Genomic DNA, 24,908 nt, shown 5'->3' with positions numbered 1-24,908 from the left:
GGTTGACAAATATCATGTTCTGGTATCAGAACGTGATCATGGAGAACGGTCAGAATCCTTTAAAACAACGTGTTTGCAAACGCACTTAACATTTCAGCAATGTTATTTTAGTTTATAGAAATAATGCTGGTTATAACAGGGAATGAAACACAACACGCGAGGATTGCCCAATCTATCAGCATCCCCGTATGTCTCTGAGGATGAAAACAAACACAGATGGCATTGACTTCATGAGATTTTGCTATAAGGCCTGAGTAACAACCTTGGAGCCTGCCCCTGTGTTGATAATAGCAAGTTATAGAATGCTGTATTTTTAGCACACTCATGCACCAGAATATCTGTGGCAGAAAACATACAGACATTTATGGGAGTATTTGAAAAAAATTGTAAGACTGCCTATTTGGACATGAATGGAAGACTGCCCTGTGCTTAACGATGTAGAAATTTATTGTATATCATAACCCTAACAATTTGTACTGATATGCATTACTCCTTCTCGTAAGCACTCCCTTTCAGAGCTTATCACTATTGTAAGGAGCTGCCATAGAATTTAAATTAACTATGCAAAATAAAGTAGTTTAAACTTTTTTTCAGTGAAATAGCATTTGGATATTTTCCATATTTTTTGAGTGCTCGTGCTTCCTTAAGTAGCTCATTCTTTGTGCCATTTATTGTCCATCCCTCTTTCTGGCTAATGGCTGTAATTACAGTAGTACCTTATAAATTTCTGATGGTAGAAAGGGTCTATCTTGGAACCAAACCTTAAGGGCCGGATTGTTGGCAAGCCCAAAACAAGCGCTCAAAAAGATAGAGAGGGAGGGATAACAAAGCAGACGGAGCCCAGGCCCGGGGTGGAAAGCCTTTCTCAAGGTGTTGAACCTCCTGCTCTTTGTGAACACCATCAGGGCATTAGAGAGAGGAGAGAGGTGTGGGAGGAGGCTAGAAAGAGGGAACCCACTCTATATGAGTGGGTGTAATGTGCTTTTTGTTAAAGACGCTTTATCCAGTATTCCCGTGTTTCCTGGGAAGTCCAAGAGGAGGTTGGATTTGGTGGGTGCGAGGCCTGTCATGTCACCTGGCCCTAAGGAGCAATGCATGACATTGTCTGTTGGGTTTTAAGTGATGATGTGATATTTTATGAACTGGTATAATTTTCAAATGTGTTCCTTGTGTGTGTGTTCATGTGTGTTAAAAAAGTTAACTTTTAAGACAAGTTTTGCTGCTGGAATATATATAAAACGTAATTGTTTTATATAACCTCTCTGCTTTGTTAACCACTTGCTCCCCTAATAAAACGTGTGGGGCTTCACTTAGCATGGCTTACCTCCAAATTTTTGCACTTCCCATGTTTTACATCAGTTTGATTGCTTCATCGCCTCTCCTTCTTGTCTGGTGAATGGTCTCAAAAACAACAGATCTTCTCTCTCCTCCCATCGCTGTTCGTTAGCGTTTTTATGGCCGCTAGACTAGGAACTGTGTGTGTTCTCTGGGGGTTGTTCTTTGGTAAGGTCATTCATAGTTACGCTGCTGCTGCTGTGATGGGCGGGGAAGAGGCTGCTGTAATAATTAAACAGGAATACAGGAAGCATATTTGATTTTATATCAAATATGTGTGTACGTGGTGGTAGTCTCCTTGCCTCCTCACCTTCACCAGCTTGCTATATGCACTGTACTGAAAACACATTGTTGTTTTTTGTTTGTTTGTTTGATCGATTCTTTATTTTTCTTTTCATTTGGTCTTTTTAGAAAGGCTAAAGGTGGACTCAGCACCAAAGCCTATGGAACCTTTTGCTGCAAGGGTACATACACACTTTCATGTGTTTAGCTTGGGAACTGTCCCAGTAGTGTTTTCGCTGATCAGAAGCCTTGCATTAAGAACATGTATGTTAACATTAAACGTAAATTTGGCAAAGTTTCTGCAGAGTGATGTTGGGTACTTCCATTTTAACTTTTTTCTCTGCTGCACAAAAAGTTGATGAATCTGTGCAGCATTAAGCTCGCTGAATTATGCAGTGAGTTCTAAAATTGCCAAATAATGTGATATTTAATCGTAGATGTTTCTGTAAACAAAAAACCTGTTGCTGCAGTAGTTCTAAAGGAAAGGGTAAAAGTACTGAATGAAAGAGCTTATGAAGTATCTTGTGTGCACACAGAAACATGCCAAAAATAATATAGTATACCCAAGTAGGAATTTAATATGAACATAATCACATTTTTAGTGATAAAGCAAAACTATGAATGACCTTAAACTTTCATTTAACTAACTTACTTATCTGTGGTTATGCTTGAATCTCACTTTGAATGTTAACTCTAAACAGCTAACCTGTTTCTTCCCTTTATCCACTTTTTTCACCTATCATTGCATGACACGCAGGGTCAGTTTTGTGCATGACACCCGCTACCAGTATTGGTAGGTTCCAAATTTCTTTATTGATCTCTTTTATAATGTATATGATGTATATTCACTTGTTTCAAAAATCCTAGGTGAGATTTAGACAATGACTAGAATTAAAGGTTCACTTGTCCTTCTGGTTGACTTTGTGCAGTATTTAGATTTGTAGAAGAAGCTGCAGTTTAGATGTGATACCACCTGCTATAACAACTACACTGCAAAAGCATAATATCATGAATTCCAGTCTGCTTTTCAGTTTTCAAAGTTTTATTTCTCTTTATATTTTATATTGTCTAGTACTATAAAATCATAAAATACTGGAAAAGCCAGCAAGTTTCATCAGTGTTTTAAAGTTTCATAGTGGTGTGCCTATTTCTCCTTTTTGCTGTGTGTTAGAAAGTTTTATCAGCGTTTCCCAGAAATGCGTGCTTTGATCCACAAAGGGTCTGTTGAAACCCATGATCTGAATCTTACTCTTCCTTGAAATACATTTGGAATGAACATTTGGGGCATGCAAAATTGAAGTCCAGCGCAACAGACTTTAAGATGGAAGAGTAATCTTCCTTCTATTCTGTAGCCCCATCCCAGTGATTTTTTTTGTGGGACTACTCAGATAAGCAGTTAAAACATTAAACCTTTAAAACATGAAGTTAGTATTCTCTCATGAAGGTGCTGATTAAAATTCATTCTTAAAATGAGCAAAAGCAGCAACTTTCACAAAATTGACCTTGCTTTTTTAGATCAAAATAGTATTTAAATCAGGAAAATGATTATTATCCTTCTTCTGATTTTTGCCTCAAAGCAGATGGCAATTTAACTCTGATAAAGTCTAGCAGTTATGCAGTGCTAGTAGAAAAAAATGCATAAATTGGATTATAAAGGAAGACAGTGAGTATCTGGCTTACTTAAAAATGAAGATGCATGAAAATAATTTGGTTTTAATTCTGTTTAAAAATTAAGATAAGCAGTTACCGTTTTCCTTCCCAGTTCCAAACACTCTCGTTTTTTAGTAGACTTTTATTTTGGAGTGCTTTATGGCAACATAAATGGGAAACATTTATGGGAGAAAAAAAAATCATCCCTGTAACAATTCTCAGGTACCAGGCTATATTTTGGCAAAGGCCTTACTTATTACATAAGTTATCCCATTCTTTGAGATAACATCTACATTTTCAATGTTCCTTGCTTTTTTTTTTTTCTGGGAATCGCCGATTGTGTTGACAACCTTCCTTTAATTGTACTTGTAATAAGCTATTTTCCCTTTTTTTTATTTCTCCGCCACGCTTTCTCGCTTTGCACTGTGATTGCATGCCATCTGCTGGTTTAACCCATGACGATGGCTTGCTGCTCTTGATATTCACCATGCCAAAAATACCACTTCTCTTACCATAATGCTGCACCCTCCTGTTCATTGCTTCCATGGTTCCCCTCCTGAAAGTACCCATGATGCACAACGCTACGGCCGCCACTGTCTCTGCAGCAACAACTCCTGCAACAAGTGTTCCCTTCGCCGCAACAGCCACAGCAAATCAGGTTTGCTCCTTTTAAAGCTTTCTTTCACAAGATCCCGAACTCTAAATGAGTGCTGAGATTTTTATTTACTTTTATTTTTTTAACAAAAAAAATTCTCCCGGAGAATTTTTTTTTCTCTGTGTTTACCCCATCAAATTTTTACTTTTATTTTTAAGTCGTTTATAGCAAGTGTTTGTGGGACAGGTTGCACTTATTTAGAGTTAACATTTGTTGCAAATAATGATGTAGCTGTGTTTTGTGTTGCGATGTTTGTACCTAATTATTGTGTAATTAACCCAGCTGAAGTTAGAATCGCAGTAGTACTGGACTGCTTAAAATAGTCTGTTATTAACTCTTTAAGTTCAAATGAAGACCATCACAGATTCCAAATATTCAGGTGTGTTAATGTAACCTTCACCATGCAGTGTGTGGAAGTCACTAATTTGTAAGCATGAAAGCTGTCTGAAATAACAAGCGGAACAAGGCAGCTAAAAAAAAAATGAGAGGAAAGAAAACTGAATGTTTTCTGTAAATGCTAGTGATCAAAACAGTCCTCGAGGTATTCATGACTGTGTCTGCTTTATGTTCGAAAGAATGTCTTTGACCTGGAAATAGTATTTTCCTAAGGAAGGACATTATTTCAGCAATTCCCCAGGATTATTGGCGGAGACAGACTAGGCAAGATGATACTTTCTCCTTTTCTTCTGCGGTTTGTTATGTTAATGGTAGTTTTCCTTCCGCTAGGGTCTCCCCCTCCTCCAGCAGGACCTGGTCCACAGGGAGGTGTATCTATCGCAGCTCCCCATGAGCAGCGTTGATTCTTCCCTTCACTCCACAGAGGCTCAGCCCTGGCTTTTTCCTTGCTTTGTGACCACACTCGGGCACTTCCACGAAAGAGCTGGGATGCCCCGTTTTTCCTCAGGTCTGGAGAGGTCAAGCTGCAAAGAGAGCAAGAAGCCAAGAGAAAGAAAAGGGCTTTGTCCCAAGCATGTCTCCCCTTGTGTTGCTCCCAGCCAGACCAACATGCTGCTGCAGACCTAGCAGAAACGCACACCCGTTGAGTGATTCCCTCCACCTGCCAAAGAATTACGAGGAAATTCATGAAAATGTTTTGCTTAATAATGTTATACTAGCAGGTTTATTTTTTCTTTTTTTGAAGTCCCAAAACGGGTTAAATATCTTGCAGAAAAACAGATTTTGCTGTAAGAATTTATAATAATCTAGGAAAAATATACTACCTCTGAAATACACCCTACTTTCTGAAAGAAACACAAACTGGTCCATTTTCTCTTCTCTTCATTCTTTTGAAAGGCTTGTTTACCAAGACTGTGATGTTTGTGCTTCTAGTGTTTTCATCAAGAGAGGGTTGTCATTTTGTGCGCTCCTTTCTGAGAGCTGGCGTGTTTTAATGAAGAAAGCACACGATGAGGACGAGGAGGAAGGTGTATCAGGCACATGATGCATTTAACCATCCTTCCCTCCTGCTTTTCAGGGTGTGGTAATGTAGCAGGCGGTGTGGTAACGTAGCAGGCCGACGCTCTGGCTGGGTAGGCCAAAGAGCCTGTGGGTGTGTGGGATCACAGGTTCTTGGTAGGGAGCACAGAACAGTGTCTGCTTGGTGGTACCCAGGGCAGTGATATGATCCCAGAGTGGCACTTGGGAATGGAAAATGAGAAAATTGGGCTGTTTTGGGGGAGGGAGTCACCATGCACTGCTGTGGAGGAGGTGCCCAAGGAAGGTGGTGGGAAGGCAGCCACGGACTCCTGCGCCCTCTGAGCATCGGAGGTACTGGCTGTGGCCGAAGTCAAAGATATAGGCACCTACAGAAAGAGCAGTAAGCAGTCGGAGGCCTTTTTACAGGGGTTACTTTCACACGAATAACTTGTGCTGCTCTGGAGACTGAGGTGTGCCTCGATGCATTTTCTCACCTAGCAGGACAGCAGGCAGAGCCCCTCCTTTCCCAATGCAGATTCTGTTTGAGTTGGTGGATTAGAGCATTTTAAATATAACAGTAGTTGTAAAATTGTCTGTTTGTATTTATTTAGTTGCATGTATGTCTCTCTCTCTCTCTGCATACATATAATTCCATGCTGAAATTAAAGGATGGTTTAACACAGGGATGGGTTTCCACTTGTTTGACTTCAGCCATTGGGAAGCTCGGCATCCAGTTCATCTGCTTTTCTAAAGTCCTTGTTGGAGCAAGATAAGTTGCCTTGGAGGGTCCTGCCTCTTTCTGTTGGCTGTGGAAGGAGGTTAGATGAGCAACTGAAGCACCACCACAGTTAGAGGGGATGAGTCCCACCCCAGCAGGTTTTCTTATTGGCTTCTGCAGTGTGCCATCACTGTCTTCTTCTCACTCCTGTATTTGTTTTAGCCCCTGTAAACCTTTAAAAGCTACTTTTAAAAAATGTGAAAGCAGGGAAAGGAGGAGCAGTTACTTCTTTATAAGAGGCAAGGCTCCAACTTTGCTGTTTATTTACACCTTCCTAAGAGTTGAAGAATACGCTACACTGGGAGAGGCCATGTAGTAACTGTGTTCCTAACCCTTGGTGTTCCTCTAGCCCAAGAAACACAGAAGCAGCAGGTAGTTTACTTGAGTTCATCTGTTAAGACTTAGCTCATGGTCATCATGTCCTTTGTTTGTGTCCTCTTGTGCGGGTTTAAATTATCTTGTGTATTTCAGAAGTGGACATCTTTATTCCCATCTAGATAAAATTTCCTTTTCTGGTCTGTGCCACACTGCAGCCTCTTTACTTCGTTGTGGGATACAGTTTCCTCCTTCCAGTATATCTACTGCACTTTTTTAATCAACCTGCAGCCTTCACACCATTCCTTTTCTGCTCCCATGGCTTCTCCTCACAACGCCAGGCATGAAAGGAGAGTCACAGCAGTGCTTAATCATTTCGCTTAATACCTTTTGGCTTAATATTCGAGCCTGGGGAAAGATTGCTGTACTTCCTTGTGTTGAGTCTGATTATCCAGGTGTCCTAGAAGCACCAGTGGGAGGAAACATCAACATCCCAAACGCCATGGAGTTGCTCAGGTGACAGCTGAAAAAACTAACAACTCTGTAGGGTCCAGAAAATTATATAGTACATGCTGTCAGTTTGTACTTTGAAAGAAGATGATCTGTGTCTCATGTCTTCTATAGATTGTTCCTCTCTGAAAATAACATTAGTAACAGGGTGCAAAATGGGCCTGCGTTGGCCTGTTCACAGTCATTCACTCTCAGCCAGGAGCTCTCTGTGTTTTGTGATCAGTATGAGTATGGATGAGGCACAAGAGAAGACTGTGTAGAATTAAAAGCTATATCATAATGCATACATGCAGGGAGACCCAGTTAAGAATAAACAGAGAAATTGGGAGTCTCTCGTGTTTTCTGATTACAGAAATTATGTTTTAAACCCAAAATAATTTTCTTTTAGTGTACTTCAGAGGAGAGGAGAATCTCTGGCTCAGTCCTGATAAAAAAAGACTCGTTTCATACAAGATCTGTTGGTGTCACCACTCACTGCATGTGGGAATATCGTGAAGGGAACACCCCATTTACTGTAGCTGCCAGGACTGATGAAAGGGGAGTGAGCGGGGACTTCTGCCCCACTCGGGTTTTCCAGAGAAAGGCAGGTGGGCTTTGAGAGCTATGTGAGGAGTCTGGGAGTATGAGCAGCTAGAGAGGAGAGGCCTCTGTAACTCACTCCTTCCCCTTTTCCTCTTCCCCTGTACACAACTGCTCCAGCCATTCCCACCAGAATGGTGCTGGAAGCTGCAGCTGCTTCACCTTACTTCAGGCTTAATGAACTTAGGTGTTTTGGGATGTTGACAGCATTGTCTTGCAGGATGGAACCAAAAAAGTTCCAAAAACTATGGAGTAACTGAATAACATCAGGGAACGTAAATGGACGGTTTGGTACTAGCTCCCTCTAGTGCATGCATGTAGGCAGAGAAATGTAAACACCTTATTTAAAACACTAATACAGTAATCCTGTGTAAATACACACTTCAGATATTTTTAACAAAACTTCTAATTATTACTCATGTAGATGGTGGGACCAGACAGTGGACCAGATAGTACCTGAGCAAGCAGATCAACTGTTCCCCACTCAGCTTCACTCACAGGTGGCCATGAGACTCCAAAGAGGACAATCTGTCCTGATATTACCTGAGAGAAGTGCTATACTAAATTCTGGTACTGAATCCCAATTTTGAATAATGCCAGCATACTTACAGCTGGTTTTGTTGCTGTTGTTTGGTTGTTTTGTTTTCTTTCAGTTTGGTTTGTTGTTTTCTGTTTGTTTTGCTTTAGTTTCCAAGTAGAAAGCCTTACTACTGCTTCATTTACATTACAAACACACATTTCTGAGTCCTACAAGGATTAAAGGTTAGGATCGAGTCTGAAATAAGGACACCTAAGAGTTGATATCTGAGTATACGTGTCTACATGCAAGCTGGAAGTTTAAGCGCCTGTAGTAGGCAGCAAAGATTATCAGCCCGGTCTGCAGAACAGCCTGGCTCACCCTCCTGAAGGTGCACAGGCCTTGATTCGCTTGCCTAAACATGTGCCTACTGACATTTAAGATTGTCCTAAGATAACCTTGAATGTCTAGGTTATCCGAGATGGGCTTGGCAGATACCATACAGGACCTACAGGCAAATCTGCCCGCTTCTGAATATGCAGCTGGACCACAGGGAGGAGACCTTAGCCCAAAGTAGTCAAAGCCTGGTGAGCAAATGAACTGAGCCTGTAGCAGATGATCACAGGAAGTGATCTCCAGGCTCCACTGACTGACTGACAAGATTGTAGCACACCATTGACTGCGATGGGAGTTTAGACACCAGCATTTGTGTTTTAATCTGTGTCCTCAAACTCTGTGAATGCTTATTTAGTTGTTGGTTACTACAAGGCGATCACCAGTTTCCAAATTGCTTTAAATAAGATAGTTTTGCTCACATCACTTTGGTACAGAACAGAACAAGCCTTTATTTTCTACAGCAATGAAAATGGGCCAAAGACTGACCATATAAGAAGAGAATTACAGAGAATACTGGTTAGAGATACTACTTAGTCACAATTCTGCTGGTTACGTGAGCTTTAGCCAAGGAAGAGAAATTAAAAGGTAGATCTAGTAGAAAAACTAAATATTTATAAGCCATGTCTGAAAAGAATTACAAGATCAACAGGCTGTCTCATGCTAAGGCTTGTGATTATCTAGCACAGCTGTTTTAAATTATGCATCAGTGTTCACACTAAATTAGGTGGCAATTATGCAAATATTAATTATGAAATCGTTCGGTAGCCTTCAGTTTTGTGAAAATCTGTAAAAATACAAAGAAGCGAAAATAAAAATGGTTTTGTTATATTCAAGTACCACAAACAAGAGAACAATTAAAATGTTTGCCCAGATTCAAAAAGTCATTAACACTGTGCTAATGTGCCAAATATTTTGTGGGGATTTGAGGAGCCCTGAGCGGCAGCTCTCTTGGGCACGAGGGGAGCAGGGAAGTACGGCATGAAAACACCTCTCTTGGCCAGGATCGGTGTGGGGCTGCCCGAAAAGGCAGATTGCCATTAGACCAAAATATCCTGTGGCACCTACTCAGCCCCATGCAAGCAAATTTCTTCCTCTTCATAGGGCAAAGCACAGAGTGGCAGTTGCTCCCTCTTGCAAATAGAGCCCTGTGTCCCCAAAAAGGGTGTTTTCTCCAGGCTGCGCATTTCACCCCAGGAAGCCGCGTGCTGGGGCAGATGGCTGTCGTCAGAGCTGCTGAGGAGTGAAAAGGCTTTTTCTGTCTTTTTCTGTCTCCTGTTCCCTTCGCTCCTTGTGCAGACCTGCTGAATGTGTAAACAAGGAGAAGAGCAACAATATGGTGGGAAAAGTGAGCTGGAAATCTGCAAACGTCCTTTTTTTGATTGTTAAAAGCAAACTTTAAGAAGGAAGGTGGGAAGGGGAAACAAATTTAATTTACATCTTTAGTGCCAGGATATAACATTGCAAATGAGAGTCACTATGAAGTAGTGGTATCTAAAAATTTTTTGGCTTTTTTTTGGCTGAAAGTTTTGGTCTAAAAATTCCAGAAAGTCCCAAGTTAAAGGTTCCCATAAAAAATTCTGCTCTAACAGCATAAAGGGTCATTTGGGCATGAAAAAGTCCAAAAAAAAACCACAGAGGCAGAAGAGCAGGTTCTTTTCTCAGCCACATTATCAGAGGGGATGCTTGCAGAGAGTGAGCCCTGGGCAGAACAGCGCTGGGCTTCTGGTGAGCCTACGTGGAGGTACCAGCAAGCTTTAGCATCTGGGATGCAAGATGGACATCTCACCTGGCCCTCAGGCTGCATGTGAAAGGGCACTGAGTGTCCACACCGGGCTGGCAAAATGAGCCTCCAGAAAGTGTGAAGATGGTTCCAAAATGCTGCTCCAAGCACTCCAGCTTTGAAATTTAAGTGGGCAACACGGAGCGTGCTGCACTCTATCTGCTGAAATCACGCTCTTGAACGCTGACCAATTAACTCGGCTGGGTTGGCTGTGTCTGGAGTGGCACAGGAACAAGTCCTGATCCCAAACACATTTGGGGGGAATGGTTAAATTTTTCCATTTCTGTCCTTTCTGATGTGTAGCAGCAACAGGTGCATTTACTGTTTTGCAGGGAGATTTTTTTTTTTCCTAAACTATCATTGAACATGAAGATACTGAAGAGTAATTTCTCCAGGGAAGGTATCGGAATAGCAATATTGTGTCACAGTATGAAAGGCAAATTGAAACTGCTGCTGCCTATTTCATGCTAGACACCCAAAAATCACAAGCCTCAATTTGATCGTTATAATGTCTGAAGACACCGAGTTACATGTAAGTAGCTGTAACTTTCAGAATGAACACTTTTCAGACTCAAGAAGTGAGAGTTTTCAATCTTAAAACCCGCAACAAATCTCAAGCAGCGTCAAGAAAAGACCCTTTGAATTGCCTTGAAACAACTGACATTAAAAAATATGTGGCAAAATATGTTTTCTTAAACTGTAAGTCAGCAGAGAAGCAAACACAAAAATTTACCTTGGAAAATTTAAAGGAACTCTTTTTTAAATCTCATGCAAAATTTAACCAAGTCTTCATTTTACTTTTAATATTTTTTTTGTCTCCTCAGTTTGGATAGACTGCTGCTCTGTGTAGATAATGAAGACTTCTGTCAGTCTTACTCGCAGAGTTTTATATCACATGCTCATACACAAGAAACAAGTGGGAAGATATGAAAAATCGATTTGTTTTTTTCAGTAATTCCCTCCCACCCCTGTAGAGACTGAAGCCTGGCTTCCCCTGGTAGCCTGCTAGATGGCAGTATCACATAACGTGAGCATTAAGCAAAGGCGAACACATTTCTTTTATATAACAAAAATCTAGACATAGTTCTCTTTCCTGTTATAGACTGTTTTAACTTTCATAGTATTGAAATTAATACAATGGAGTTATATTTGATATAACTTTCCTTTGTGCTGTTTCTTTTAATAATTCAACAAATGATACTTTGACAAGTTGAGTAAAAGTCTTTTGGGGCATCTATTTATTATTTAAACATAGGAAATTTTTTTTCTGAGGTCAAGTGATTTTGTAGGCATTTGGGGAAAAAATGAGTTAGTCTCATTGTTCTTAGCATGTATGCACAGCTCTTGTGAGTCTGTTTTTTTCCATCATAAAATTTTAACAAGACAGTGCAGTGCAGAGCTCCAGATGTACTACTTGCTTGGGATTCTGCTCTTTGAAATAATTGTGTCTGTACATCTACAGGTGCTGCAGCTATTTGCCCTTGAAATTAACTAATATCATATTTTTATCTTAGTGTGTGATTTATTGGCTGAGTATTTTGCACACCAGAAATGCCACTTTTTGGCTTTGAGTGTGCAGGAGGCTGCCCACATAACTGCAGTGGAAACATTGCTTGACTTTATTTATTTATTTACTTAGTTACTTATTTATTTATCGTACCTGCCATGTCTTTTGGCTTCAGGCAGAGGTTGGTTAACTTTGACAGCCTTCACTTTTGGCACAATATTACGTGCAGTGCCACACAAGAATATGTAGGTATGTTTGTGTAGAATCATAGAATGGTTTGTGTTGGAAGGAACCTCTAAAGATCATCTAGTTCCAACCTCCCTGCCGTGGACAGGGCAGTATGAGAGTATTCAGATAAGAAAAAAAATTAAGGAAGTTCTAAGTAGGCAAAAGTCAGGAAGATTAAGTTCTCCTCAGAGATAACTATAGTGAGTTTTATAAAACCAACAAAAAGTTCAGTAACTGAAATAAATATATCCTTTTATAAGTGTCATGTCTCATCGGTAACCTTGATGAAGAAAATGTGAATTCGATGCCTTTCTGTGTTCAAGAGAAGTTCTGGATGTAGCAGTGGAGCATCTCTTGCTTTGAAGGGAATCTGAATTGAACTCCAGCTTTTACTGCTGAGGAGCCTGGAGAAGGGCTAGCCCAGCTCTGCCGGCTGTGGCAGTGTTCGCCTTGTAGTGGTAGGCTCATCTTGGGTGACATGGGCGTGCATGGCATGTAGGAGGAAAATATAAAGCAGGTTCTGTAAAAAAAAAAAAAAGTAAAAAAAAAAAGAATTGCTGGATGAGGACGACTAAGAAAACACAGGTTTGAAGAAGGGTGCCCATATTCCTACAAGAGGAACGTGCACATCCCATAGTGCACATTTTTCACAGCTTCGTTTGGTCTTTCACTCCTTTGTGCTCTCAGTTCCTCTGTGCAAGCCCATTATGACCATTCCTAAAGATCAAGAAGATAAGGACAATGACCTAAAAATAGCTCAGGTCTGCTGAAAGGTAGCATTGAGTGGCCATTCAAAACAGTCACTCTATGGGGGCTCCTAAAGTATTACAGCAGTAATTTTTTCATTTTCTAGGTAGTCTGTCTGTTGCCTGCATGATTAGTTAAAATAGATTTTGGTAGAATGTGTTAAGAGTATGTTAGGATCAATTTCAAGTACTGCATTATTAATTACTTTAAAGAAGAATAAATAAAACCAGATTGCTTTCATTTTAAAAGCAACTAGTCCTATTTCACTGAAGTGAGTAAATACCTATTTTGTTGTACTTAAATATTATAAAGTATTATTTGAGTAAATACCTATCAAAGCTCATAAGCATGCTAAGAAGTTGGCAGCACCAGTGGGTTTGTACTCTCTTTTTGGACTGAGTATTAAATGAGAGGAATGATGCTGCTGAACCCTTGAGCCCTTTGGGGATCCCATAGTTGCCTTGATCTTTTCTTTAGATCATCATGAAAAGCTAAGTTCAGACAAAGTCTTTGTCAGCTTTGTAACACCCCGATGACCAACAGCTTGTCCCTGTTGGAGTGAAAATATGCTAGGAGTAGTGTTCACCTCGGCATGGACATCTGACCCTCTGCTGTTTCCAAAGGCCTATTAGCAACTATAAGAGAGTTCATATTTTTTGCCCAAAATGCATAAATCAGGAATAAAAAAGTGAAAACCTGTAATCTTGTTTTAATGAGAAATTGATCTTTACTATTTATAAGAGACGACTCCTGTTTTTCCTTACAAAAGGAACTAAATATACTAAGTATGCAGATTTGAGAAGATCATAACATGTTTTCCTTACTCCTTCTGCAGCCATAAGAACAAAGCTTATGCTTGTCGCCGTATCTGACCCTTTGAATTCACACTGAAAAAGCATTGCCATATTATCTTACCCAAAGGAACTGGACAGAACTGGCTTGCAGGGGTGTGTGGTCTGTGTGTTTCATTCTGGCTGTGACAACGTGCAGTTTTCTCTGCGCTGGATGGTAAATTTCCCATTGGAGAGAATGTGTAGACTTGGGAATGGACAGGTCAGCGAGGCAAGCCTGAGGTTAGATGGATGCATCAACATGTAGATAGATGTATTTGGTCAAGACAAGGAACGGATGCTCTCGTGACAGTGACAAGAGCTATGACATCCAGACAGTAAGTCAGGAAGAGACTTCCCACGGGGGATTACAGCCCATGGGGAGCACTGGTGGAAGTCCTGGAGGGGGGCGTTGAATGGCTCCATTTGGTGCTCCCTGGAGCTGCTGCTGCTGCAGCCATGGAGAAATAAGAGGTAAAAAAAAAAAATCCATCTACAAGGTTACATAAAAATTATACATGGCCAAGCATAACTGATACGATGGGGATTACTCTCAGTAAATGTCTGAATCTTTTCAGCCATTCAGGCTGAAACTCATCCATTTCCACTTTTGATTGAGAAAAAAAGAGACATTCATTTGGAAGACAAAGAACAAGGCACATACCACAAAAGAGCATTCTAAGAGAAAATGAAAAATAAAGAGATGGCGGCACTTCCCAAAGGCACGGAGAAATATAAATAGTCTTGGGTTTCATGTCAAAGGGAAGAAATACTAGGTGTTAGTTTTATTTTTAGAAAGTGAGAGAAGGCATGAGCAGGCTTTCTGAAAATATCTGTCGTTTTTAATGTATACCCTACTTATATCTGACCATTCTGCTACTAGTGTGAAAAACATGAAAATACAAAGTGTCACTGTGGTAGGAGTCATCTGCCCTGACGCAGGTGTCTACGAGTTAAATACCTCGGTGTGAACTGCTTGCCACAGACTCTTAACGTTGGGTGGAGGACAAGAAGCATCACGAGTTTATAATTTGTCTCATGCTAAGATAAGTTGCCTGAGGTAGGCTAGCAAGATGTAAAACAGGGTGACCAGCTGAGGCTTGCCATGTCTGAAATCACTGAGATGAGTCTTGTCTACAAAGAACTCCTAATACGACATTGCTCTAAAAATGAAAGGCTGAGTAGTCTAAAAATGTTACTACATTACGAGTTCATTTTTAAAGGGATAAACACTTTGCAATGTGGAGGTCAAGTATGATCTTAAATCCCACCTTAGAATGTATTAACGCTTACAGAGCAAAGTGTAATTTGGAGAAATTGCTTCAAAACTCCTTAAAGAGCAAAATCTCGGAGACTGATGCAAAGTCTTGTTTTCCAGCTGATCCACTGTGACAGGTCTCTAAATTGAACAAGATTCTTGTACTCTGAAATCATGCAGAAAGGTAAATTTTCTGTGTTCATCATTTTATGATAAATCTGGAACTGGAAACAATTTAACACAGAGAAATTCCATGAGTTGTGTGCATGAAATCAGTAGTACCCAGTCGTGGTTCTAGGGAATTCAGGTAATTATGTGAGCCATGCCAAGTGGAACAGTGCACAGAGTAACCTAGGGGTCAGAAAAGAGTTCACAAAGGTGGAATTGCCACCTTAATTTAAAACAAATTCTCAGTTTTACCCTGTAAATCTTGAAACGGTAACCAGTCACAGCCTTCTTTGCGGGGTTCTGAGGGAACCGCCAGCTGACGTGGAGCTGTGGGCCAGCAGTTTGGTGAGAAGCTGAGACCACTGGCAGTAACTTATCTCCTGGTTGCCATTCCCATGGACCACACGGCAGGAGCGTATCACCCTTGGGAGTAACCAGGGTTGCCCTGGCTGAATTTATGGATGTTGTGTACTGCACAGTGGGCTCAATGACCGCTGTGGCCATTCAGAGCTCCCGAAGGTCTATAAACATTAAAAATAATAATAATAATAATAGAAAAGAGAGAAAGAAAGTCTTGACATTTGGGAGGTGAAAAAGACACTTTTTACAGCTGGAAATTTTGGAAAAGCAAACCCTTCCTGGCAGTTAGAAAGCAGAAATTTAGGTTCACTCTCTGTATATGCTCATTTCAGTGAGGTCTAGTAACTAACACTGGTGCTGTGTTAGTGATTTTAGTCTACAGAGAGGCAATCTTTCTGGCACTTCAAGCAGGTACCAAGTGAGAAGGCAGTGGAGAGAGTACTCTATGTCTGCGATTGCCTCAGAAAAAAATGCCCTTTTCTGTTATTAAATCTTCTGTGCATTACTATTCCAGATTGTAAGTGCCGGGCCATTCTGCTTTTGCTAGAAATAGTGTTCCTATTAGCTCTGTTACTGCAGTCGCAGAAAGTCTGTTTTCTGGCACGTCTGTACCCAGTCCTGCAGACATTGATATGTCTTATCCATGAGAAAGTGCTTTCCCATGCTTGGCTTGTAGACGTTTGTACATGAAGTGTGGCGTGCACACACACAAACGCACTCATTGTGTAGTCTTATTTTTCAGGTTTTTTGTTGTTGCTTACATTTACTATGGTCAGATGCACTATATCAAGTTGCTGTGAAGTTTAATGAATATAATAGTATCACAGCAAATGTAATGAGTCATGTGGATATGCACATGAGACGTAATCCTTCAAACAGGGAGCATGAAGGTTGTTGGACCTCTTTGCAAGTAATGAGTAGAGAGTCTGTAATAAGTGTTTGCAGGGATGTCCTTTGGTTGGTGTGGTCTGTACAACTTCTTCTTTTTCAGCGTGCAATTAGCGTGGAGCAATTAGCAGTGATGCAGACTTAGATAGCTTACATGTTCCATCACAGTTTATTACTTCGTTTGTAGATTAAACGGGAGAGGTTCACAGTGTATTTTCCATGTAAAGTAGCTTAGCATTTTATGTTTCTCTGTCAGACACAGTGGAAGAAAAAGAAGGAAGAATAAAAAAAACAGTTGCAGAAGCTGCTACACGTGTATGTAGCTGTGGTGGAGTTGTGATATCTTTAGAGAAATAGGGTGTGAAGATATAATTAAAGACTATGGGATGCATTTTACACTTTGTGGCTAAGGTTAAAAAAGAAATGTAGCTCCTCTGTTCTGAGTCCCTGTGCTGGAGAAGCTTCTTCTGAAGGAGAGACTTGAGGTTTTTTCCTAGGAGGACTCCTACATGCACTAGAAATAGCCAAGGTGCAACATGCCCTAGTTACATCCCCTGCGTGCGTGGCGGGGCGGCGAGGAAGATGTGGTAGGAACGGGCTGCAGAGGAGCGCGGTGGGGAGGGCTCCAGCTGCTGTCTGCTCCTACTGCACCCACCACCACATAAGCAGGACACAAAAGGAAAGTGTTCATCTTGTCTTCGCTGTTTCCTGAGTGCTGAGAGATGGGGAGAAATGGCAGGAGTAGGGAGGCGATGCTGGAAGTCCTCACCTGGTCTCTGCTACTTCCCTGAGTGGTGCAGGGAAGGGGTCCCTGCTCTTTCACAATGCCGAGAGCCCCCCGTGAGTTGCACCCAGGTCAATCACAGTGCCAGGGGACAGCCCGGCCCTTCTCCCAGGTTACAGCCCTCTGCCTCATCTGTTCCATATTTTGGAGGAGCTGGGAGCATCAGGCTTGTTTGACCTTTCAGGACATCTCTCTACAAACCGCAATGATCTCTCTCTATCTTTTCTCTGAGTATTTCTGAAACAAGGAGAAAAAAGTTATAGAAAAATACAAGTCCTATCCCCTCAAAAATTGTCAGGAGAGGTAGGCAGCTGCAGTATCTGAAATCCTATTTTTTTTTAAACTGAGTAGCGTTCAGGTTATGTTCCATTAAAACTGATGTTAGGATCTCTTAAACACATTTGTGTGATTATGGCTAACCCAGTATAGATAAAGCTGCTTTATTAATTACATTGACGTGTTGGGCTGTAACATGCTAAAAATACCAGTGCTGATAATGTTGGTCACTTCTTGTTTCCAGCATGGCTCTGTTCTTTGTACTCACTGCCAAACCACAGTGCTGTAGATGGACCAGGATTATCACAGGCAGGGCTTTATTATTTCAGCAAAGGTATTTCTTTGTTATTTCAGAAGGAAACAGAAGATAGACGATAAGCCAACAAACCCACAATGAGTGGAAGTCATTAAAAATATATGTCCTTGTCGTATGAATGGCGTATTTAGACGTTCAGCCCCTTGGAGCTGGCAGGTGTTTGTACAGTATCATTACAATGGGGCTTTGAGTGTCACCAGATTATCAGCGGCAATCAAAGATTACTTTTAGGCATGCCAGCAAGTCATATAGGGTCAGGGAGCTGAGTACAGAGAGCACATAGTGATGGAGGGGGCTACGGCTTTAGGTGCTGTACCTAAAGCGAAGCCCTCCTCGCTGGTGCAGGGGTTGTGAGGTGCATTAGATGTGGTTGCGGGGGCGCCTACAGCAAGTGCCTTCCACGCAGTGCTGAGCGTGTTTCTTTTCTGTATGTCAGAGGTAGTATGTTGCTGAAGTTATTTTCAAAACATCTTTTTTTTTTTTCTTTTCCTTTTAAAATAAATATTGCATTGAGCAGCGGTCTGTCTGCATAATACACAAGTAGGTCAAAGTGCTGTCATGCCTGCCTTGCATACTACCTACAAATACAGCTCAAAAATGTGTCAAGTGCCAAATTAAACAGGAAGAGCAAGCAATGCACTCCAATTCCTTGACTTGTGCTTAGGTCTGGAGTACAGATTAGCAATGGCACGGTAAAACATCACACCCCTTGTCTCTGACATCCCTTCCACTGATAGCCATTTATATGGCAGATGATGGAAATCCAGGTCATTTCCCAAAACTGCCAGCTGGTTGAGCCAGTTGCCCTCACGTTTTGGAAGAGTGCTGGGCACATCCTGCACTTAACCATCGCAGCATTGGAAGCAAGAGAGCTTGCAGCTGCAAAATGGTTGCCTCACCCTTAGTTTCAGACACGGTGGAGGCAAACCAGCAAGGTTAGTGACCAGCCGGGTGCACAGAGGTGCCATTACGACCATCCCCCTGGACCTCCTGCTGTAAGGAAGCATGAAGAAGCTCTCGGCTCACTGACCTGAAGATAATTTGTTAGCAGTTGCTAAAAACGCATTAAAAAGGCACTTTAGCTTGTTGAAAACATCCAGCCCAGTACACACATAAATATATACGTGTATATATATATTTTTTTTTGGCTTGATAGCGGTGAGTGGCCCTGCCTCCACCTCTGCCCCTTGCTGTTCCCGACTGGGGATGGGGGCTGCCGAAGGGCAGCAGGCCCCGATGCCCTCCCCAGCCTCCTCACGAGGCACCGAGCTGAGGAGGCAGGGGCACCTCACAGGGCTGTCCTCCAGCTGGAATGGCCCCCTTCTGATATTTTGATACCTAAAACGTCCCCTTCATGTGTCCTCACACACTGGAGGACGTGACGAACAGGTTTGTGAAACGCACAGGCCTCCCGCCCAGCGTTAAGGATACGGGAGGCCGTCTCGTATGAGGTGAATTTAGTCAGACCGGTGCCACCCGTTCCGGTGACCCGCTCTTTGAAGTGCCACCTGGAAGCACCATCACACTTTCCTTTCTCTCCACAGATAATCCTGAAGTAATCAGCAGGAATGGGACGGAGTGTCAAGAAGCCTCCCTGCGGATGGCCAAGCACGGCTACTGTACATACTATCCTGTCTCCTCCTCTCTAGAATTGCCACAAACTGCATGCTAAGTAAAGAATTTGTTCTTACGGACAAATCACAAACTCTAAAAAGCTAGTGCTGCTATGTCATATATGAATATTAAATATGGTATGCTTACTATACTCCGACCTAAAATAGTTAACTACCTGATACCAGCTGTGATGTTTCAAGACATAAAGGGTAACATTTAGTTTTGAAGATTTTTAAAAACATAGTTTAATTCTTGCAAATATTGTCTTTTCTCCATAACTATACCTAATGGAAATGGTCCAATTAAGTTAGTCTTGGGAGATTCAGTGTTCATGAATCTTTCAAGCTCAGCAATAATTAATTTGTATTGGCTAAAAACTTATGCCAGTTGCAGGTTTGATTTTAACCCAAATTACGATTGGGGTTTTTCTTCTTGGTTAAAAAATCTTGGTTTTGCTCCCGCAGCAAGTTAACTCCAAGACAAAGGAAGTGAAACAAAGCCCGGTATCCTGCACATCACCCTGCCAGTCTAAAATTTTTAGCCAGAAATCCAAAGTAAAGCACAAATTCTTTAGATGCACATAGTTGGTGTTTGACTTGTATGGAGAAGTTGCATTTGAGTCATAGCAGAATAGCAGAAAAAAAAAAGTTAAAAATTTTGCACAGTATGAACTTCATACCCCTTTCAATCCCCAAAAGAACAAAGTCTTGAAAATATTATTTTACAAGTATATTTATAATGTTTTTAAAAGAAACTTTGCAGAAGTGCCTAAATTTTGTCACATCAGACTTGATGAAAGTGAGCCTGATGCCAACAGTCAATCTTACCAGAAGCGAATAATTTCTCAAACTCATAGTCACATTACCAAAAAGATCCAAGCTCTTAAGAAGTAACTTCTATAAATGTAAAAATCAAATGAAAAGACCAAACTAACAAAAGAAAAGGAGAAGAAGGATGTAGGTGAAGAGATTTGTATGATACTCTAATTTAATTAAAATTCAGTTTAGTCACTGAGACTTCATAAGTGACTTTAATCTAGGTTATTAACTGAACACTAAGAATGTAGAATGAGATTCAGTTTAATAAATCATTACTGTATTTGCATTTTTTTTAATTGGATTATAAGATTGTAACCAGATTAGAATGGAGAAAAAATAGTTCTTTTAATTGTTTTTCTTTAAAAACATATTTTATGTCACAAAAGTATGAAGATATCTTTAATACAATTATATACATATTATATATACATACATACATATATATGGATGAAGCAGATTTTAATGTTGTTTACTTTTTTAAATACTTTGTTGATTTACAAGGTAATTATATATGTATAATTAAAATTTCATTTGTTTGATTTGAGATTTGTTTCAAGCACTATTGTACCAAATATTTCATATTTCACATTTTATATGTTGCACATGTATCACAGAAATTACATAGTTTTTAAATTATTGTTTAAAAAACAAGACAGCTGTTATAAGTGGATATTATGTATAATTGTTTGCAGCATAAGTTTTCTATGTGGACATTATTAGTGATTGCAGTATTTTAACTTAACCTCTTCAGATTGATTGTAAACTATTTTAAACTTTGGCAGCACTGCCTGTTCTGAACGACTGAAGGCACTAACCATATAATTATTTGTCTTGGAAATTATCTTCCAGGCTAAATCTTGTTTGTCCAATGTCTAATTACTATCTATTTATATATAAAGCTGGAGATTTGATCATCCGACAGAAAAAAAATAATCACAATTCGATTGTAAAATTAACATAGTGCTTGTAACGTTGCGTTAGTTTTAATTTGTGGAAAAATAATGTATCTTAACTTGTTACTTTAGCAGTTAAGGTATCACCATGATATACTATTAAAACACTAATATTTGTAGACTTTCTCAGTCATTATAACTAGGTAGTTGACACTGCAACTTGCCTATATCTGTCAAAGTTGTTTTTATTTTTTTATAATAGTTAATTTAGGCATTTGGGTAGCTTATTGTACAATACTAAATGGTAAATTATCCATGTTGTTTAAATATTTTATGTAGATAACTCTTCAAGACATTGTTTTGTGTGAACTTTTTATGTTTCAAAATAACTGTTATTCTATGTTTTTTACAATTAATCCAATACTACTATTTTTTGCCCATGGATGACGAAGCTTCAGATACATCAGGTCTTTCATCCAGATAAACTGACAGACAAAAAGAGAAAATGTATTTTTAATAAGAGATCCACTTTCCGACTTTATGACTTTGTAATATTCCTAAAAACTGTACAAGTACAAACCTATGCTAACAGTAAGGAGGCAATTACAGAGATGTGCAAATACGTGTACAACAGATTCTGCATTTTATTTATTTATAAAGTAATTTTATAGACTATTTCAAAATTTGGGAAGATCTAAAACTATTTTTCTGTATAAATATTATTTGCCAAAACTTTGTTTATATTTTAAAAAAGTCTAATGAAAATGGTTAAATTTTAAATGCTTTGTTTAATTAAAAAAAAAAAAAACACACAAAAAACACACAAATAAACCCCCCTAAAAGAACCATGAGATGGGCCAACACAGAGACAGTGAATACTGTAGCTGAGGCGTAGTTTCAAGTTACTTGAGATGCCTCAGTGTTTATTTTCTTCAAATGATACAGCACCTCACCAAAATACCTTTTTGTTTGCCTCTCTCATACAGTATAATTGACAACGCTTACAATGAATACTTCGGTAACTGTTGGAGAAACCCCTCCATTTGCTCTTTTCCAGCATATAACTACTAGTGGTCTGTTAAATAGCCATTCTATTTCTGTTGTGACGTTAAATTCATTCACCCAATGTACAACCACTGAAATAAAAAGAAGCATTTTAAAGTGAAAGACGAGTCAGGCCTTTCCTTTCTTGTGACATGACTCTGACAAGATGGGGCAACAAAAAGAGCCAAAAGAAACAGAGGCAGTCTTTTAAAAACTTGTAATTTTTTATTATTGTTATTTTTATCTTTTTACTTAATTGCATGTTCAAGAAACTACTCACTAAGTGTGGTCCCTTGGTTCACGACACGCGGATGTTTGATGAGGGAGCCCATGCTCTTCTCCTGCTGCAGGCCGCGTACCCACTGACCGCAGTACCAGCATCCGTGCCCACCGCATGCACCCCGCTCAGAGCAGAGGTTTGGGCATGGATTTAGCCCCAAACAGTCATTTTGTGCCCTTTCTGCCTGCACCTGCCTGCTGGGGTGGCTCACAGATGGGTAACCACCAGGGGGGACTGTCAGCGCATTATGCCCCGTCCTCTTGTCATGCCCACATCTCGGAGGGTTTCATACTGACAGGTCATCCCCATTAGGTACTCGTTCCTCCTGGGAGAGCAGCACTGCAGAGGAGTTACGTGCCCAGGAGATCACACAGCAAGCTTAGAGACAGAGGAAGGATAAAAACCTCTGGTTTGCAGCTCCATGGTTTCTTGACACGATCTCCTCTGATCCATTTTTCAAATGCTTAAAAGAAATAGCAATTCCCGCTCCCTTAGAAGCATGTTGAATCAAGAAGGATTTGTGTCATAAGGTTGTATACATTGCATCAGCACGGGGCTGGCTTGAAAGGAGGAGTCCAAGGTCGCAAGTGATGTGGAAAACCACCAGGTCAACCAGTCAATTTGGATGTATCACAAACGTACTGAGCCAGAAGCCTGCTGAGAGCATGCATGTGGGATGGAGAACAGACACTGCGATGCTTGGCAGAGCTAGAGGACCGAGTGTTAGAGGGCATTGTGGAGCAGAAGCAGCAAGCAATTCAAATTCACCTCCTAAAGGTTGAAGAGCGGAAACCCTGTCTGTTTACACTGTCTTGCGCTAAACCTCAACCTGCAGTGACTTTCTGGACAGCTGTCAGCAGCCAGGGAGGGTCAGGACGTGCTGATTTTCTTGCCTAAAAATTGCTCTGTTTCTTGTCAACTTGGGCGCTTGCAAAGCAATGGAGAAGCTCTTGTGGGAGGCACGAGCTTTTTGGGCGCCCCACCAAACCAGTGGGTTTGTACTTCTCTGCGTGCAGTGTTCCTCCTTCAGATCATTTTTAGTGCCTCCAAAATGAAACGAGACTTTAGAGACCTTCGGTATTCTCCACAAGGCAGCTGGCTGCGGGTTGTGTCTCAGCAGCCCGGCATGCCCACATGCCCAGACCAGGGCCACCGCTTTGGTGCCAAATGCTGTCTCCCCTGCAGAGAGCAGTCCCCTTGCCCCAGGGACATCGCGCTGCTTAACATCAGCCTTCTCCAGAGCAGCCTGGCCAGGTCCATGCTCACTGCGTTTGGCTGTGCATCTCCTCAGGCCTCACACGGTGCTGCCATGGCCACAAGGCATAATTATTATTTTCAGTTTGGTTTTGTTTGTTTTTCAGTTCAAAGGTCTAAAGCAATCTAAGCCTTTTTTTCTTTTTCTTTTCTTCTTCTTTTTTTTTTTTTTTTCTTTTCTTGGCCCACTGGAATTAATAGCATGAAACAAAAGGGTATGTGACATTTGAGGGGTCAGAGCCTGCTGGGATAGTTTTGCATGTTTGTATACAGAGGAGGAAGCCAAAACTGGTTCAGCCTTGTCCATGCTGCATTTTGGGAGTGTCTGTTGAGCAAGTTACCAAAGCAGCAGCTGGGGTTTGTTTCAGAAAGAGCTGTTTCGCTCCAGAAGAAAGCCCAGGAACAACACAACATTTTCTGTATTGTGGATGATGAAGGAAAAGGGACTTGTGGGCATGGTTGTTTGACAGTGTGAACATAGTCTGTATTGAGTCTTCTGCTAGAGGCATTTATTGCATGAATTCGTGGGACCCAAAAATATGCCTTGAATTGCTGAAAACCTTCCTTGGCATCTGATCACATGCATACCATGCTCTTTATGCCTGCAATCATTTCTCTGGCCAAGCCCTTTTTCGAGTAACCTCCCTTTTTAATGTCATATAATTGACAGTTCTGAGGGCTTTTCAGATGGATCACGATGACTTTTATTGCTCTTGTGTGGGGAGGGGAAAGGGGGGGAAATACCATCTCAGCTGCTGCATCAAAGCAGTTACTATTTCTGGAACGGAGTGTATTTGAGCAAATTGTGATAGGTACAGACTATATAGCTAAATTATCTGTGAATGAATAAATTACAGAAATGCCTTCTAAATTCTTATTCGTCTAGTTCAGTAATTGTAGAACCCACAGAAACAGCAGAAAATAAATTACATGCTGTTTTATGAAAATACCTTCTGCTACGGGAGAAAAAAAAACACTCTTAGAAATGTGAAAGGGAGATATTGGTGTGAACTGCTTATGCAATGTGCTGTTGCAGTTGCATTCTTGCCACCAAAGTTTCTTTCAGAGCGAAGGAAGTAGACGTGGCTTTATGATCTAGGAAAAACACTGCACGAAGGACGCCCTGCCCCTCTCCTCTCCAAAGAGCTGAATTTGGATACTACTTTAAGGCAAAGAAATTTTGGTGAGTGTCCTCCTTATTCCAATCGTCCAAGTCACAAAACAACTCAGGGTGGAGCCTGCGTGGTGGTAGGTCACTCCTTTGAGGGTCACAGGACCAACCAGGTGCTGGCCTGTGGTGGTGGCAAGGGTGACTGAGCACTGTGTTTACATTTTCTTTGAATGCCTCTCCTTTTCCTGGGGGTATAGAAGGGGGAAATCCTTTTAATTCCTTTTTTCGTTTGTTTGTTTTATGCTTACAGTCACCGCAC

The 24,908-nt window shown here is 40.8% G+C and overlaps 1 protein-coding gene across 11 annotated transcripts in view; it reads left to right on the top strand.

Annotated features, from left to right (window-relative positions):
* Positions 1-22,067, top strand: part of MBNL2 (muscleblind like splicing regulator 2) — a 111,073-nt gene extending 89,006 nt beyond the window's left edge. For 3 of the 11 annotated variants that reach the window (XM_035557019.2, XM_050711037.1, XM_050711032.1), the window contains 2 exons: positions 3,831-3,925; positions 19,120-22,067. In XM_035557019.2, coding sequence (XP_035412912.1) covers positions 3,831-3,925; positions 19,120-19,134 — 110 coding nt within the window. In that variant the 3' untranslated portion in view covers positions 19,135-22,067. Of the gene's footprint in view, positions 1-3,830; positions 3,926-4,648; positions 5,735-19,119 lie in introns of those variants that run through there. The other 8 variants (XM_035557008.2, XM_050711024.1, XM_050711020.1 and 5 more) reach the window with 3 other exon arrangements.
* The last annotated feature ends 2,841 nt before the right edge of the window (positions 22,068-24,908 follow it).

Source organism: Cygnus atratus, chromosome 1, assembly GCF_013377495.2.
Source record: "Cygnus atratus isolate AKBS03 ecotype Queensland, Australia chromosome 1, CAtr_DNAZoo_HiC_assembly, whole genome shotgun sequence".
Lineage (NCBI taxonomy): Eukaryota > Metazoa > Chordata > Aves > Anseriformes > Anatidae > Cygnus > Cygnus atratus.
The sequence above is the reverse complement of the archived record's forward strand: the minus strand, read 5'-3'. Positions and strand labels throughout refer to the sequence as shown.